We start from the raw sequence: 13,719 nt of genomic DNA, 5'->3' as shown, positions 1-13,719 counted from the left end.
GGATGGAGGGGACTTGCATTCTCTCCCCCTCCAAGCCCGTTCCAATTGCCAAGGCAGGGCAGGGTAGGTACAATTTGTTTCGTACCGACCGATGCTGCACCTCGTTCTATTCCCTGCGCCGGTCACGCTTCGGCACATGAAGGCGACGGACAGACAGCGTCGCTGCTCTGCGCTGCGGTGCGCTGGGGCGGCGAGCAAGGCATGTAGCAGTACGCTGGTCCTGTACATGGTGGGCTGTGTAGAGCTGCATATGCTGAATGACAAAACCCCGAAGGGAAATCAAGCAAATGGGAGACCCCAGAAACCAGCGACCGCAGCTGAAAGCTGCATGGTGGCCAGCCCAACGCCACCGGCTGCGCAATGTACCGGTACGACTTTCCGAGGGTTGGCCCATCCACCCTGGATCCGGGAATTAACACTCTCGACTTGGAATCCATGTCTCGCCCAGGTGCCATGGGCAGGGTGGATCATCAAGCCTGCCTGTCATCGGGGGCATCGTTGCGCGCCTTGACAGGACGAGTGCTTTGCGCAATGATGAAATGACAGCTACCAAGTATACAATCAATTGCTGAAGGAGGCGTCTTGTTGAAAGCGCAGTGCCACGCGCCAGTGAACCTGTTACGGTATCTGTTAGGCGGGGCACAGACTTCCTGACTCCCTAACATCACTGCACTTTGCTTCCCGTAAGTAGGCAAGTAAGTAAATTGTTGTGGACCAGGCTCTAGTTAACCCGAATCGTCAACCCCCTCGGTTGATTAGGTTCGAGGCCAGCCCCAGCACGCAGGCGACTCCGCTCCGGTTTTCGCCCAAAGCTCCAACCATGCATGAGACGACGACACCCTCTACGCGAGCAGATATAGGGCCGGCGGCACTGTCCAGCATGCCGAGATTTATTGCCTTGCATCGAGACAACCGTCGATTTACTGATTGATTGCTGACCGTTGCGCAGGCATGTAACGCGGCTGCTTTGTGAGATATGATGTTGCATATATTAGCCCTCCTTCGCATTAAAGACGTCGTCATATTCTTGACGGCCTGTATGCCAGCGGCCAGAAAAGTCTTTTTCTCATACTGCGTTGAAGCAGCCTCTACGATGTAAGGGTGCAGTCCATGCTTCCACATGAAAGGTCCCGATTGGACGAGACAGCCTGCGTTTCTTTACTCGCTCATATGGGGCCATCAACAGAGCCATTCATGCAGGTCGCAGATGCAACCCGGACCCAAGACGAAGAAGCCATACAGACGGCCCTCACGGAAACCTGCCTGAGCAGACTGAAGCTTGCGCTTATGCAGGTGAGAGTGGGCGGTCTCTCGTAGTTCATGTTGATGCAAGACGGCAGCAAACCACCCCCAGCGCCAACTCGCTATCACGAGATTGCCCCAAGCCGTCAATTATATATGGAAATTAGCCCGCAATGTCAACTACCAGTGACAACAGGTAGCGAAGAAGCTGAAACATCCAGACAGATGATGCAGATACACAACCCGTGAGACTGAGTTGATCCCAATGTATAGTACTCACCCTCGCAGTGGAGCAAGATCATGCATGGCGCGATAAAGTTGCAGACAGATGTCCCTGACTAGAAGTAATAGTCATGGGTCTAAGTGCAAGTATGGCCAGGAGTCCGGAGACGACGGCAATCTCCCCTTTCCAAGATCGACTTGAAACAAGAGTCAAGCGCGCCTGGAGACGACTTCTGGTATCTCAATGGTTGCGCTGCCATTCCGCCAGGCGCAGTTGGCTCAATGGGTTTCCTGTCCATGTAGGATCACTTTGCGGCGCATGTAGCAGTCTAGATGACACCGAGCTTCTCAACGGCAAAGCATTGGCCCGCGACGGGAACCCAAAGGGCTCTCCTGCATGCTCCCAGGGCCTGCTAGTCCCCCTGATGTTCCTGAACGAGCAATGTCCGGGGTAAGACATCATGCCAGGACCTCGCGGCGTTGGACCTAGGAAGTCAGCGATCAAGTCGCTTTGGTATGGAATATATGCAACGCCAGGTCTTTCTGGAAAAAACGTGGGCAGGACTGTGACAGTCTTGCTACTGATTCGGGAGCCAAGGAGTCTTAGTGAGAGCAAGGACAGAAGAGGTTGGGGAGCAATGATAGCCTGTAGATGGCCTCGTTCAAGGATGAAGACCCATGCTAGCGGCGGACGGTGAGAACAGGTGTGGTTGAGAAAAACCTCACTTCTAAGACTTCATTGGCTAGTCAGCTGAAGACCAAAAAGGCCTAGATATTTGAAAAAGGCCGAGAGCGGATTTCTGATTGGCCAGAAAATCCAAAACCACTTGGAAAGGATAAATGGGTGGCGCCAGAGAGGCTAGACTCCCACCACTGCAAAAGATACATGATGAGAGATGGCATACGAAGGAAAAGGAGCAGAAGCGAGGAATGGATGATGGGGACATTTCGACCCTAGTTGTGGAGCCGTAATAGTATCTGGTGCTTATAACAACGGTGTATATGCAGGCCCAGGGAGTCCAAAGGATTTCACCTCTCGGCTTCTGAGAGCCCAGTTCACTTCCTGTTTAGGGTGGTCCCTACCGTTCCAGGCAAGCCGGTTGCTGAAGCTGCCGTTATCGAGGCTGCTCAGCTCAGACCTGTAATATGGCTTGGATCAGCGCCTCAACCAATCCTGTGGGAGAAACAGCATGGCAATCTGGCCTGGTCAATTAAGGATGTTCTCCTCGAGGTTGATCGACATCATGATGAAGGTGACAATGAGGCGAGGCGAGCCTGCGCAAACAACTTGAATCGAGGCACGGCAAACGCGTCAGAGAATATCCACCGAGAAGTCTCCTATCGCGGACCTCGAATTCCGCACGGCAGGAGGGCAGCAGCATCACAGTGAGTCATGTCTGGCGGGGCGATATCGCCGTGATGTAGAGTACTTCGTCGGTACGGTTGCCGTCCATTTGACTTGTCTGGGAATCGGCTCTTGAGAGATGAAACCCTGGAAATGATGGCATGCTGACTGCTTGGATGGGCTCTTTTAGAAGGGCAGCTGAAGCGTCCGGGTTCCGGGGCATCAGAAGTGAGGAACTTTTGGTATAGGAAGAAAAAGCGGCGGTCTCGGCAGGAATCGGTTCTACACTAACCTACCATGAAAGGCGCCCGCCTGGGTTGCCATTCTTGGTAGGCGCGGGCCACGGGCTGGAAGGAAGGAAGTACCCGAAGTACCTGGATCTTGCCGCTCCCTAGGCTTGCTCCCTAGCCTCTGGCTCCCTCACACAAAACCCATGAGTCGGTACGTACACTAGACGCAGTGCTTGCTCATTCCCGCCTCTGGCCGCACTAACAAGCGACCACAGCCGACGCACCAATTGGTGTTGGCTTCGATGGCCGCGTGACTGTCTGTCACTTGACTCTCCCTGTTCTCTGCATCTCGAATCACATGGCATGGCGACGGAGATGCGCGCAGAAATGGGACAATTCAACCTCCGGCCAGAGATGCAGACCCCAAGCCGCGTCGCGACATTGCGTCAATAGAGTCGGTCTTGTCTCAGAGGAGCCATCCTCGCTCTGTTTGCGCATCTGCTTACTGGGTCCCGTGGTCTCCGGGACACAGTACTGCATTGTGACATTATCTGAAATGTCCAGGGGAACAGGTTTTACGGACCTCCTCCAGATATGCCGCAGGCTGGCGATTGGTGACCAAGGGACCATTCACAAAGCCTCGCTGATGGTAGACTACGCCATTCCGAAGCACAGCGTCCCCGAGGTCCACCGAACCGAGCATTCCCTGGCCTCACCTTCAGCGCAGGCTAGCCTTTTATCATGATCGTTATTGACTCCAAGATTACACGGGGTAAGTCTCTCTCATGGGCCTATAGTGTCATGCATTTATCTTTCTCCCTTAGATGGACATTAGTGCAGTCAGTGGATGACGAGTCATAGCCCTCGAGGTGCCTCGGTGATCTCATGCTAGGGTTTTTCTCCGGATGGGAACTGGCAAAGAGGGTTAGTTTCTCCAAGAACATGGAACTTAGGCGCAAGAGCTGTCGCCGAGTATGACCCAGATGCGAATCATTAATCTTCACAAGCCCCGTACCTCATATTTCCTTTCAGTGAGCCCATAGGATCACAGATATCGAAGGTCCCATACTTTAACATGTATTGCTACACAGATACATCGAGAGGAAGTGGAGTCGCCCGGCAGACACGTTCTTGACACGAGTCGTCTTTTCGATTGTATTGCGATTGTGTGTTCATGAGACAGGACGGGATCAGTATCGCCGGCCACGGCTAGTGATGTGGGGAAGAGATGGGGCGAGAATTCTTGAGGCGAGGGGATCGTCAAGTGGCGCAGGTGTAAACGACCCTTACTTGGCGAGTTTCGTGCTCTCATTCACTGACCAAATCCGCTTAAGGGCCCTTCTATTACTCTACTACTGCAGGAGGTTTGGAAGGTCCACGAAGGATAGGCTGCGAAGAAACCCAAGATTCGTTGCATGCCAGGTACAGTTGCATTGGCATGTTGTCTAGATGGCGACCCCATGAGAAGCTGAAAGATTCGTTAAAGATGCATGCAAGGCATGAAGCCGTCAAAGAGCAGACCTTCCCCTTTCCACCGTCTGGGTCCGCTTGTTTCTGCAAGCCGAAGTGGTGGGGCTTTTTGGTGGTTCCTGCTTTCGAGCAAGTACCAGGATATGGCTTGCTCAATTTTTGTCCAGCACCTGAAAAGACACCATGCTCAAAATAATTTAGTTTCCACAGTACTTCTTGATCTTCCGGTAGGTGCAGGAGGCGAGAATAGGGTTTCTCAGAATAGCTGGGAAGACACCAAAGAGCCGAGGCGATGACGATATTGACTGCTAACTGCCTTTTCAGGTGGCCATGTTTTCCTTGCGCATGTTTCACATCTGGGAGGCTGATAGCCACATCTTGCATGCCGATACGAAACTCCACGTTGGCAGCCACACGCGGCACTTGCAGGGGTCCGAGCGACGGTAAAGTGTGGCGAGTGTGGCTGAGCCATTTTTAGCGACATGCCATATCAACCCCACTATCGATCAGTCCGGACCCACGTATTCGGCTCTCTCCAACACGGAAATACCAAGGGGCGAGCCAAACGTACTGTACAAAACACATGATCGGTAGAATCTTCTTACTCCAGCACACGAGATTCCTGTTCCTTGATTCTCGAACATAATGATCGACTGCGGAAGCAGATTCCCCGGCTCTGAGCCACACTCGCCTACGAACACAATCTGTGAAAATCTATAGCTTTTATCGATATGGCTCTGATCTACAGGCTGCCTCTACCTTCGAGCACGGTGTTGCAGAGACCCTCGAAATAGAACGATGAGGCAAACTCCTCTGTTACAGCTTGCCATCCTCTTTGATTTCATCTGCATGTCATCAGTCGCGCCATAGAACTATACCATAGCAGCAACCTAGACTCGAAACTTATGGGAAGCCATAGGGCGGGTATGAAGTGTATTCCATACGTATCTGTCGCAACAAATGGATTTCCGAGTCGTAAATTGAATGTTTGAGAACCTTCCTGGATAGTGCACATACCATCCAAATGTACGAAGGACAACTATACTCAGTGCCATGGTGGCTCCTGATAGATCCTATTATTGTACCAAAGTTACTGGATTTTAATTGTAGAGACTCTTCAAAATGTCTTGAATGCGGTGAAGGGTAGTCTATTACTATCCCCATCAGGTCCACCACAACACAAGAAAAAAAAGTGTCTTCACCAAAAGGAATATTGTCATAATATACACAAAAACTATGAGCAATGCAAAGTGGTACAGAGCCGCAAAGAGATAAAGGAATCCGACAGAGCGGTAGAGTGCACTGAACCTAGGTCTAAGGTGAGGGAGACTGTGGTGGGTGGGCCCAGAAATGGAAGGACCTGGACCGTGCAATAGCAGATAAGCTCACTGGCCGAGTCTGGGGGAAATTACACTTGTCACTTAACCGCCGCAATTGCCCAGCAACGACGTCAGCGACACCCAAAGTCGCGACAGCTTCCGACAGCATCTTCTCATCAAGCCCTTTTGCTTGCCATCAAATCAGGACATCCCAGAGGTTCCGAAATCACCAGCTGTATTGCAATGGGACAAAAAGCTCAGAAAATCTCACAATAACAAAGCATTACACACTGGCAACCAGGGCTGCTGCTATAGCTCCCAAGATGGCCGAGCCAGCTGCCAGCCCGGTCAAGCCAGCCCTGACTTCTACTCGCTTATCGACACATTCGAGCCCAGCCATTCCAGTGGGATTGAATGAAGCTGCAGTTGATTCCCCGACCTTCCGATCGGTGGCTGCTCACTTCGCCGACCAGGTCGATGCAATCGAACGATGGCTTGACGGCTATGTCAAGTCTACCTCCAAAGTTGTCCACGACATCCTCGCCCTTGAAGAAACCATCAACTCCTTCCTATCTAAGAATGTCCCCCCGCCTAATGCTGCAGATGGCACACTTGATCCCGATTATACTGTGCTGGCCCTAAAGAGAATTGGAGATGGCCAGCGGGAGTGGTGGATGTCAATCATAAGTACCATGCGGCGCATGGACGGGATCAGCGTTGAACCTATCCGCGCATTCTTGAACGGCGAGCTGCGGACATTCAAGGAAGTAAGGAAAGCTCTAGATCAGGCGCAAAAGACGTTCGATAGTACACTCGCTCGATATGTCAGCCAGTCAAAAACGAAAGAACCGTCATCCATACGCGAGGATGCATTCGCCGTATACGAGACCCGAAAAGCCTACCTGAAGGCATCCATGGACTATTGCCAGCTAGCTCCGCAGCTTCGCTTTACACTTGACAAGCTGTTAGTGCGCGTATCATCCGAGATGTGGCGCGAGATGAAGCGTTCACGGGATGCTGCCACAAGTATCAACAAATGGGGTGAGGAAATGGAGAGGATCCGTGGCTGGTCTAAGGAGATGGAAGGCTCCGAGGCTGCATTCAAACGTGAATTGCAGATTGCTCGACGCGACATAGGCGAAAATGCTCTTGCTCTATTCAAGCCATCACGAGAAATCGATGATTATAGCGCCTCGACCGTGCCCTTTCTGGGCTCTAGGGGGCCGATGAACGTACGACCGAAAGATGAGTCTGCTGTCATTTCGGAGAAGCAGGGCTGGCTGTTTCTGAGAACTCTCACAGGAAAGCCTGTCCGGGCCAATTGGGTTCGCCGGTGGTATTATTGCCGTGATGGCATCTTTGGTTGGCTCATCCAGGGTCCACAGGGCGTGTTACAGGGCGATGAGATCGGTGTTCTCCTCTGCAGCGCGAAGCCTGCTGTGCAGGAAGAGCGGCGCTTCTGCTTCGAGGTCAAGACCAAATCTCAGACACTTTTGCTACAAGCCGAGACGCAGACGCAACTTGTCGAATGGTTGGAAGTCTTCGAAGTTGCAAAAAAGCAAGCATTCGATGCGAGCATGGGTCGCGATAATGCCTCGCTACCTGGCGGTATTGATCCTGCTTTTGCAATCACTCCGCCGTCAATCCCAGAATTTTCAGCTGTAAGTCTCGAAGGTGCCGGGGATGGTGAGCCCATTCTTGATAGGACAGGTACTCTTCCTGTTCCCGGCCCAGACGGCAATCTCGCAACTCGATCTAGCTTCGATGTGACTGTCAATCCTCCACGCCGGTCTATCACCGCACTCGGAAGAGAAGAAGGAGAAAGCAGCCGGGATCACGCTGCACGTCTGATGCAGAAACTTGATCTCCATCGCAAAGGAGGATCCAGTTCTGCAGAGGGCGGAGTGGCGGCGGGGCCACAACCTTCTGGAGGCATTGCAAGCTTGATCTCTGCAAGCCACAATCTGCTACCCGGATATACAGGCTACAATCCTTCTGTGGCAAACTTAGCATCTCCTCGGCCACCACAGCCTGCCCTACAAACGGTGAGTGAGATTCAGGCCAGCACTCTGGCGCCCTCAACCTTAGCAAAGCCCCCTGCGCCAACAAGCCTGAGCAAGTCTGCTCTTACTGTGAGCAGCGAAAGAGCTTTGAACCCAGGCTCCGCCGGCGGCTTCCCAACAGCAGTTGTTGCGAATTACTGGGGCACCAGCCCATGGAGCACCATCTATTCATCTAGGCAAGACGACAATCAGTTCCTTAGACTGGATGATGATCCGTTTGTCACTGCGAATACCCAAGCTGTGCCCGTCTCCAACGAAGACAACAAGTCGGCTTTGAGTGGCCACAGGAAGACCGTCAGCGTTGATGTCCCACATCTGTCTGTCCCAAGAATCCAGGAGAAACCAGTAGCGGAGACATTCCCTCCCGACTATCCTATTGAGCTCAAGATTCAGCATGCGCAATTCAGGCTCCTTTTTCCAAACGTCCCACTTGAGGAGAAACTGGTACTAGTTTTCAATGCGGCTTGGACGAGCACTTCCGAAGATGGCTCTAGTAAAAATCGTGGTCTTGCTGGAAATGGGCGAATCTACGTCACCGCCGATAACATGTACTTCTATGGACAACAAATGGGTCTCGTGGTTGCGTATACCCTCACTCTCGACATCATCACCGAGGTAACAGCAGCTCCAGGCCGGGACTGCGACTTCATCTTTCTGCATTTGGGACAAGACATGAACAATACCGGCTTCACCCGTATAACGATTAAGACTTTCCTCGAGGACCTCCCCCTTCTTCATTCGCGACTCAACCTTTTGATTGACGATCTCCAGGCTGAGGAGCCAATGGATGTCCCTGAGATTATCACAGCCCTCAAAAATCTGGAAAACGATGAATATGATAAGAAGAGTCCAAGCGTCGAGAGTTGGGAAGAAGTATCCTCAAATACCCCGATTGACGATGGCACGCTTTCTGGGCGGCCGGTGTCGAGAAGGCTCAGAGATGTCAGCGGAAGGCGGTCACAAAGAAATCTCCTCAAACCAGCCCCTAAGCTCCAGCTACCATCTCATCCAGTAGTGTACGAGCCTGAGGGTATGCAGAGAAAGGTCGAAGAGCGGCATTTCGAGCTTAGTGCTAAAGCTTGTTTCCACGTGCTTTTTGGAGACAAGAGCTTCATCTTTCCCAAGTTGTATTTTGAACGTCGGGCCAAGGAGATCGCTCAAGGACCTTGGGAGCTAGGCGACCAGGGCAAGATGAAGAGACAATTCAAGTTTGTGGTGGACTACGTGGATATGCTTGGGAGAGCAAAGCCAGTGAACGTTACAGATACCCAATCTGTCGACATATTCAACGATCATATAACATATGTCGTAACACATGTCAAGACACCTTGGCATCTACCTCACTCACAAGCATTCAAGCTGATTACCAAGGTTGTGATCACACATCTGGCCAAGTCCAAGTGTAAACTAGCCATCTACACTAAAGTAGATTGGTCAAAGACACCGACATTTTCAAAGAGCATAGTCGAGCGACAAGCCCTCAATGATGCTACTCGAGACGCTGAAGAGCTAGCTGAAGTTGCCACAGACCAAGTTCGCAAGCTTGGTCCACACAGCCGGACGAAGCGTGCTATTCAAGTCTACGGAAACATTGGGCAGCAGGCACAAGTTGTCGTCTTTACTCCTGGAGAGACGGAAGCAGCCAAGAAGCCACAAATCAAGCCTCGTACTCTGACGGAGATGCTTTTTGAAACCCTACGCTCCTTCATGGAGAGTGTGGTCACGTCTCTCATCATGTGGGCCGTTGGAGGCGTCAGAAAGTTCTTTAGCATCGTTACCGCGAATCGCATCATTTTACTTCTTCTAGGCTTCAGCATTTTCACGAACGTCGTGTTTACTGGACGTCAGACCTCAACGTGGTGGTCAGAGAGGCGGGCAACACGGTTCATGAATCGCTTGGGCGTTGGTCCCAATGTCATGATGAGCAAGGCGGTCTACATTCGAGACTTTGAGGAAGCGGCTCAGGGGACATCGGTCAGCCTTCTTGTGCCGCAACAAAGTCACTGGTAAGCGAAACATTCCCGTCTGCAGTAATGAGAAGTAGAAGTGCTAATGAGACAATTTAACAGCTATGACACCTTCATTGGAGTCGTGAATGCGACTGACATGGATGCGCCGCACGAGGATGCGGGATCCGCGCTGACATCGGCTACGAGTCGAGCCACAGCCCGTCGCATCCGCCGAACTCGTCAGCGTCTGGGCTCGTACCGACATGACTTGCTGGTGGCCATGCGCATCGTCAATAGTATTGATCAAGAGATGATTCAGTCGGAGTGGGAGAACTGGTTATCTGACGAGAACACCCGCTGCGAGCAGGTGAAGATCATGCTTACAGAGAGGAGAGACGATAAGGAGGAGGCTAATGCGAGGAGGAACAGCGCGCCGCAACAGCAGAAGGTGATGAGACCGATTGATGGGAAGAGAATCGAGGAGCTAAAGCAGTGGCATTCAGAGTATTGTGGCAGCTGCAGGACCGATCGGGACCAGTTGCTGGCGCAGAGGCAGAACGAGATGATTGCATGATGAGGAGGCTCTCTCAGGAACCACGGGAAGCATATACGAATAGGTACTTGTATATTTCTGTACAGCACTACAATACCCAATAACCGCACATAAAGCAAGCATCAGCATATAACACTGAAAGACTTATCTCTATTGCAAAGACTTGCGCTTCGCAAAACCTATCTGCACGTGCTGAATAAGAGCGAGATCGTGATTAGTTTCTGGGAGCATTCGTCATTGGGTAAGGTATTACTTGATTACACGGTAGAACCCCTGACACTCCCGCTGAAGATGCTCCGGAGTGGGGTAGCCGCGCTAAGCTGCCGCGTTTTGATAGCGCTGTCCAACCCAAAATCCACTGACGTTATAGACGAGCCGGGGTTCCCGTAGGGTAAAATTGGCTTGGATTTGTTGCTGACTAGGGGTCGCCCATCCGCGTTACGTCACTGACCTCATCAATCGTAGGCGAGGCTCGAACGTGAAACGAGGGGATAGATACGTAGGCGGACAACAGTTACCATCATCATATTTTCCAAACAGGTTCTTCCAGATTCCCTAGAGCACGTAATCGAGCTACAAACCTACAGTCTTATCTTCGGTTTCCTAATTGACTGGATTAGCTCGCTCGTACAATACTACACGCACCAACAGACAATGACACCAGCACCCATCACGAGAGACAGCTAGTCAGCTTCACACGAGAGTTACATTCTGCTCTCCAGCAACATGGCACATCACGAGCCATTCAAGGCCCTGGCGCCTATTGACTGGGCTACCATTCCACATGACGACCTGACAGAATTCCTCACCACAACCTTTGCCTCCGCGCAAACCCTTATCGACTCCATTCCGGTCCCACCGTCAACCAGCCCAACCGCAGCGAAGACAGGTCGTGCGCGCGCGCACACCGAGTCCGAGGTTCGCGCCAGCTCCTCCTCGCACGTCGAGCTCAACCGCGCCCTCGCCGGCCGCGAACACTCCAATTCGAGCCCCTCGGCGGCATGGGCGAGCAAGCTGGAGAAGGAGTGGAAGGAGATCAAGATGAACCCGAAGGAGAACCCCCTGAGCATCTCGGTGTATAAGCTCTCGGCCAAGGACGGCAAGGGCGCGTGGTTCGCGCGGCGCAGCATCCACGACGGCTTCACCTTCGAGAAGTTCAAGCTCGGTCTGGAGCGGGAGTTCGCCGAGGCGCTGAAGATCAACGAGGGGCCCGGGAGCGGGGCCGTCCGGGGAATCGGCGCCGAGAAGAAGGCGGAGCAGGAGTCGTGTCCCGGCGTGGGCAAGATTGAGGTCTATCAGCTGAGCGCACAGTTTCCTGGGCCGACCACGCCAAGGGACTTTGTCACACTACTACTAAGCTCCGACGCTGGCGCTGGGGTCGTGGAGAAGGGCAAGACAGGTAAGCTGCCGAGGCAGTTCATGGTGGTCTCTAAACCCTGCAATCACCCGGACTGCGCGCCACGCTCGGGATATATCAGAGGCCAGTATGAGTCTGTCGAGATCATCAGAGAAATACCAGTGGAGAAGCCGCTAAGAAGGACGCGCTCATCCATAAATCTAAGCCGTGACGAAGTGAAGGTGAAGGAAGATGGAAACGTGGATATCAGCAAGGAAGCCATGCTGAGATCAGCACGTAAAGCTGCCGAAGCATCAGCGAATGAAGATGGTCACAAGAGGTCCATATCTCTCACCTCGTCAATGACTATGCCCAGCGAGTCTGGCGAAAATGCTGATGACACTGAGACAGCCATTGAGTGGCTGATGATAACCCGTAGCGACCCTGGCGGAAGCGTTCCTCGATTTATGGTTGAGAAGGGCACCCCTGGCGGCATAGTAAGCGATGCTGGGCGGTTCTTGAAGTGGCTCTCGTCAAAAGACCCGCGGGACTTTGACGAGGCGGACGACAATGACTTCAAAGAACAGGCTATCAAGAGCGAGGAAACGCAGCCGGATAAGGCTTCGAAACCCCTGTCTCATGAGGAGCGAAGCTTATCTACTTCAGCTTTGGACAAGGAAGACATAACTTCCGCAGCCGAGGCGTCAGCTCCCAGTGGTTTCTATGGTATTTTGGCCAATGCCCTCGGCGTGGCTGGTTCTATGGTTGCCACTCGTCTACCAATCTCATTTTCTGGGTCTGCACGAGGCTCAGAGGTTGGTGGCAGCTCTGACATCGACTCTTCAGACACATCTTCTGAGCGCAGCTTTGTTTCCGCAGAAGGTCAGGAAATGGATGAGAAGCTCGAGACCACGCAGGCAACAGAGGCTGGAGGTGTAGATGATACCACCTCCGAGGTAGCATCCAAACACTCGGGGCGATCAGATGAGTCACACGCTGTATCGGCCACGGCTTCACAACACGAGAAGGAGCTTAAGAAACTACAAGAAAGGCGAAGGAAGATCGAGGAGAAAATGGCCAAGACTCAAGAACAAAAAATGGCTAAAAAGGGCGATGACAGCGAGGCTGCTGCTGCGAAATTGCGGGAGAAACATGAAAAGGAGCTTGCAAAACAGGAGGAGAGATACCAGCGTGAGCTTAAGAAGCTAGAAGAGAATAGGAAGAAGGAGGAGAAGAAAGCCGAAGAGCGTAGGAGAAAGCAGATTGAGAGGGAAGAGAAGAATAACATTGGTATGGAGTTAGAGCGTGTCAAGATCGAGAGGGATATGGCGCTCAAGCAGATCGACATTCTGAAGGACCAGGTAGGAGAGCTACAGTCTCAGAACACGATGCTAGTTGCAAAACTGGGGAAGCTTGGGGCGTTGGGCAAGGAATGATTGACAATACAACGTGCTGATAGACCAAACATCGATAAATGATGACGGTGGTGTTTCATCAAGCTCTTAAAGGTGCATTATATTTTTCAAAGTGTCGAAAGGTATATATAAAACATTACTCTTATTCATGCGCCGAGTGTTTCAGCTCGGTGATCCTAGGCAAGATGTATGGCGTTTTGATCTGCGAAAGCCTTGGTTTGTAGGCCTGTAGAGAACACATACCTAGTCTCACCAGATGGGAACACATGAATAAAACGTAAATGCGGGATGGGCTTCAAGAAATCAAGACATATTTTTAAAATGATGGTATAAATGGAAAACTAAAAGCAATAAACCTGTTTGCTAAAGCTCTGTATTCCTTATTTTGGCCGATGATGTATGTGTGCCCATGATGATCCTCCATGTCAAAGAGTCAAATAAAGAGTGTTGAAAACTGTGAATAACTGTTCCCTCGACCGCACTTATATTTACCTGTCCCGGTTTCTTTGGTAGAATTTTCCATTCAGACTGTCGAGTTCTCGCAAAGCCCACTCCCATCAATAACGCACCCTATG

The 13,719-nt window shown here is 51.9% G+C and overlaps 2 protein-coding genes across 2 annotated transcripts; both read left to right on the top strand.

Annotated features, from left to right (window-relative positions):
- Window positions 1-6,151: 6,151 nt before the first annotated feature.
- On the top strand, window positions 6,152-10,414 carry UCRPA7_1725 (putative transcription factor protein; the record flags this gene model as incomplete). The annotated part of the gene is made up of 4 exons (XM_007914304.1): window positions 6,152-7,489; window positions 7,839-7,873; window positions 8,092-9,897; window positions 9,961-10,414. 4 exons carry the CDS (start codon window positions 6,152-6,154, stop codon window positions 10,412-10,414), a joined length of 3,633 nt encoding a protein of 1,210 aa, XP_007912495.1.
- Window positions 10,415-11,119: 705 nt separating this feature from the next.
- On the top strand, window positions 11,120-13,165 carry UCRPA7_1724 (hypothetical protein; the record flags this gene model as incomplete). The annotated part of the gene is made up of 1 exon (XM_007914303.1): window positions 11,120-13,165. One exon carries the CDS (start codon window positions 11,120-11,122, stop codon window positions 13,163-13,165), a length of 2,046 nt encoding a protein of 681 aa, XP_007912494.1.
- Between the last annotated feature and the right edge of the window lie 554 nt (window positions 13,166-13,719).

The sequence above is a fragment of the Phaeoacremonium minimum genome, assembly GCF_000392275.1.
Source record: "Phaeoacremonium minimum UCRPA7 unplaced genomic scaffold PA7_03_scaffold_129, whole genome shotgun sequence".
Taxonomy (NCBI): Eukaryota; Fungi; Ascomycota; class Sordariomycetes; order Togniniales; family Togniniaceae; genus Phaeoacremonium; species Phaeoacremonium minimum.
Note: the sequence above shows the minus strand (reverse complement) of the source record. Positions and strands in the feature narration are given on the sequence as shown.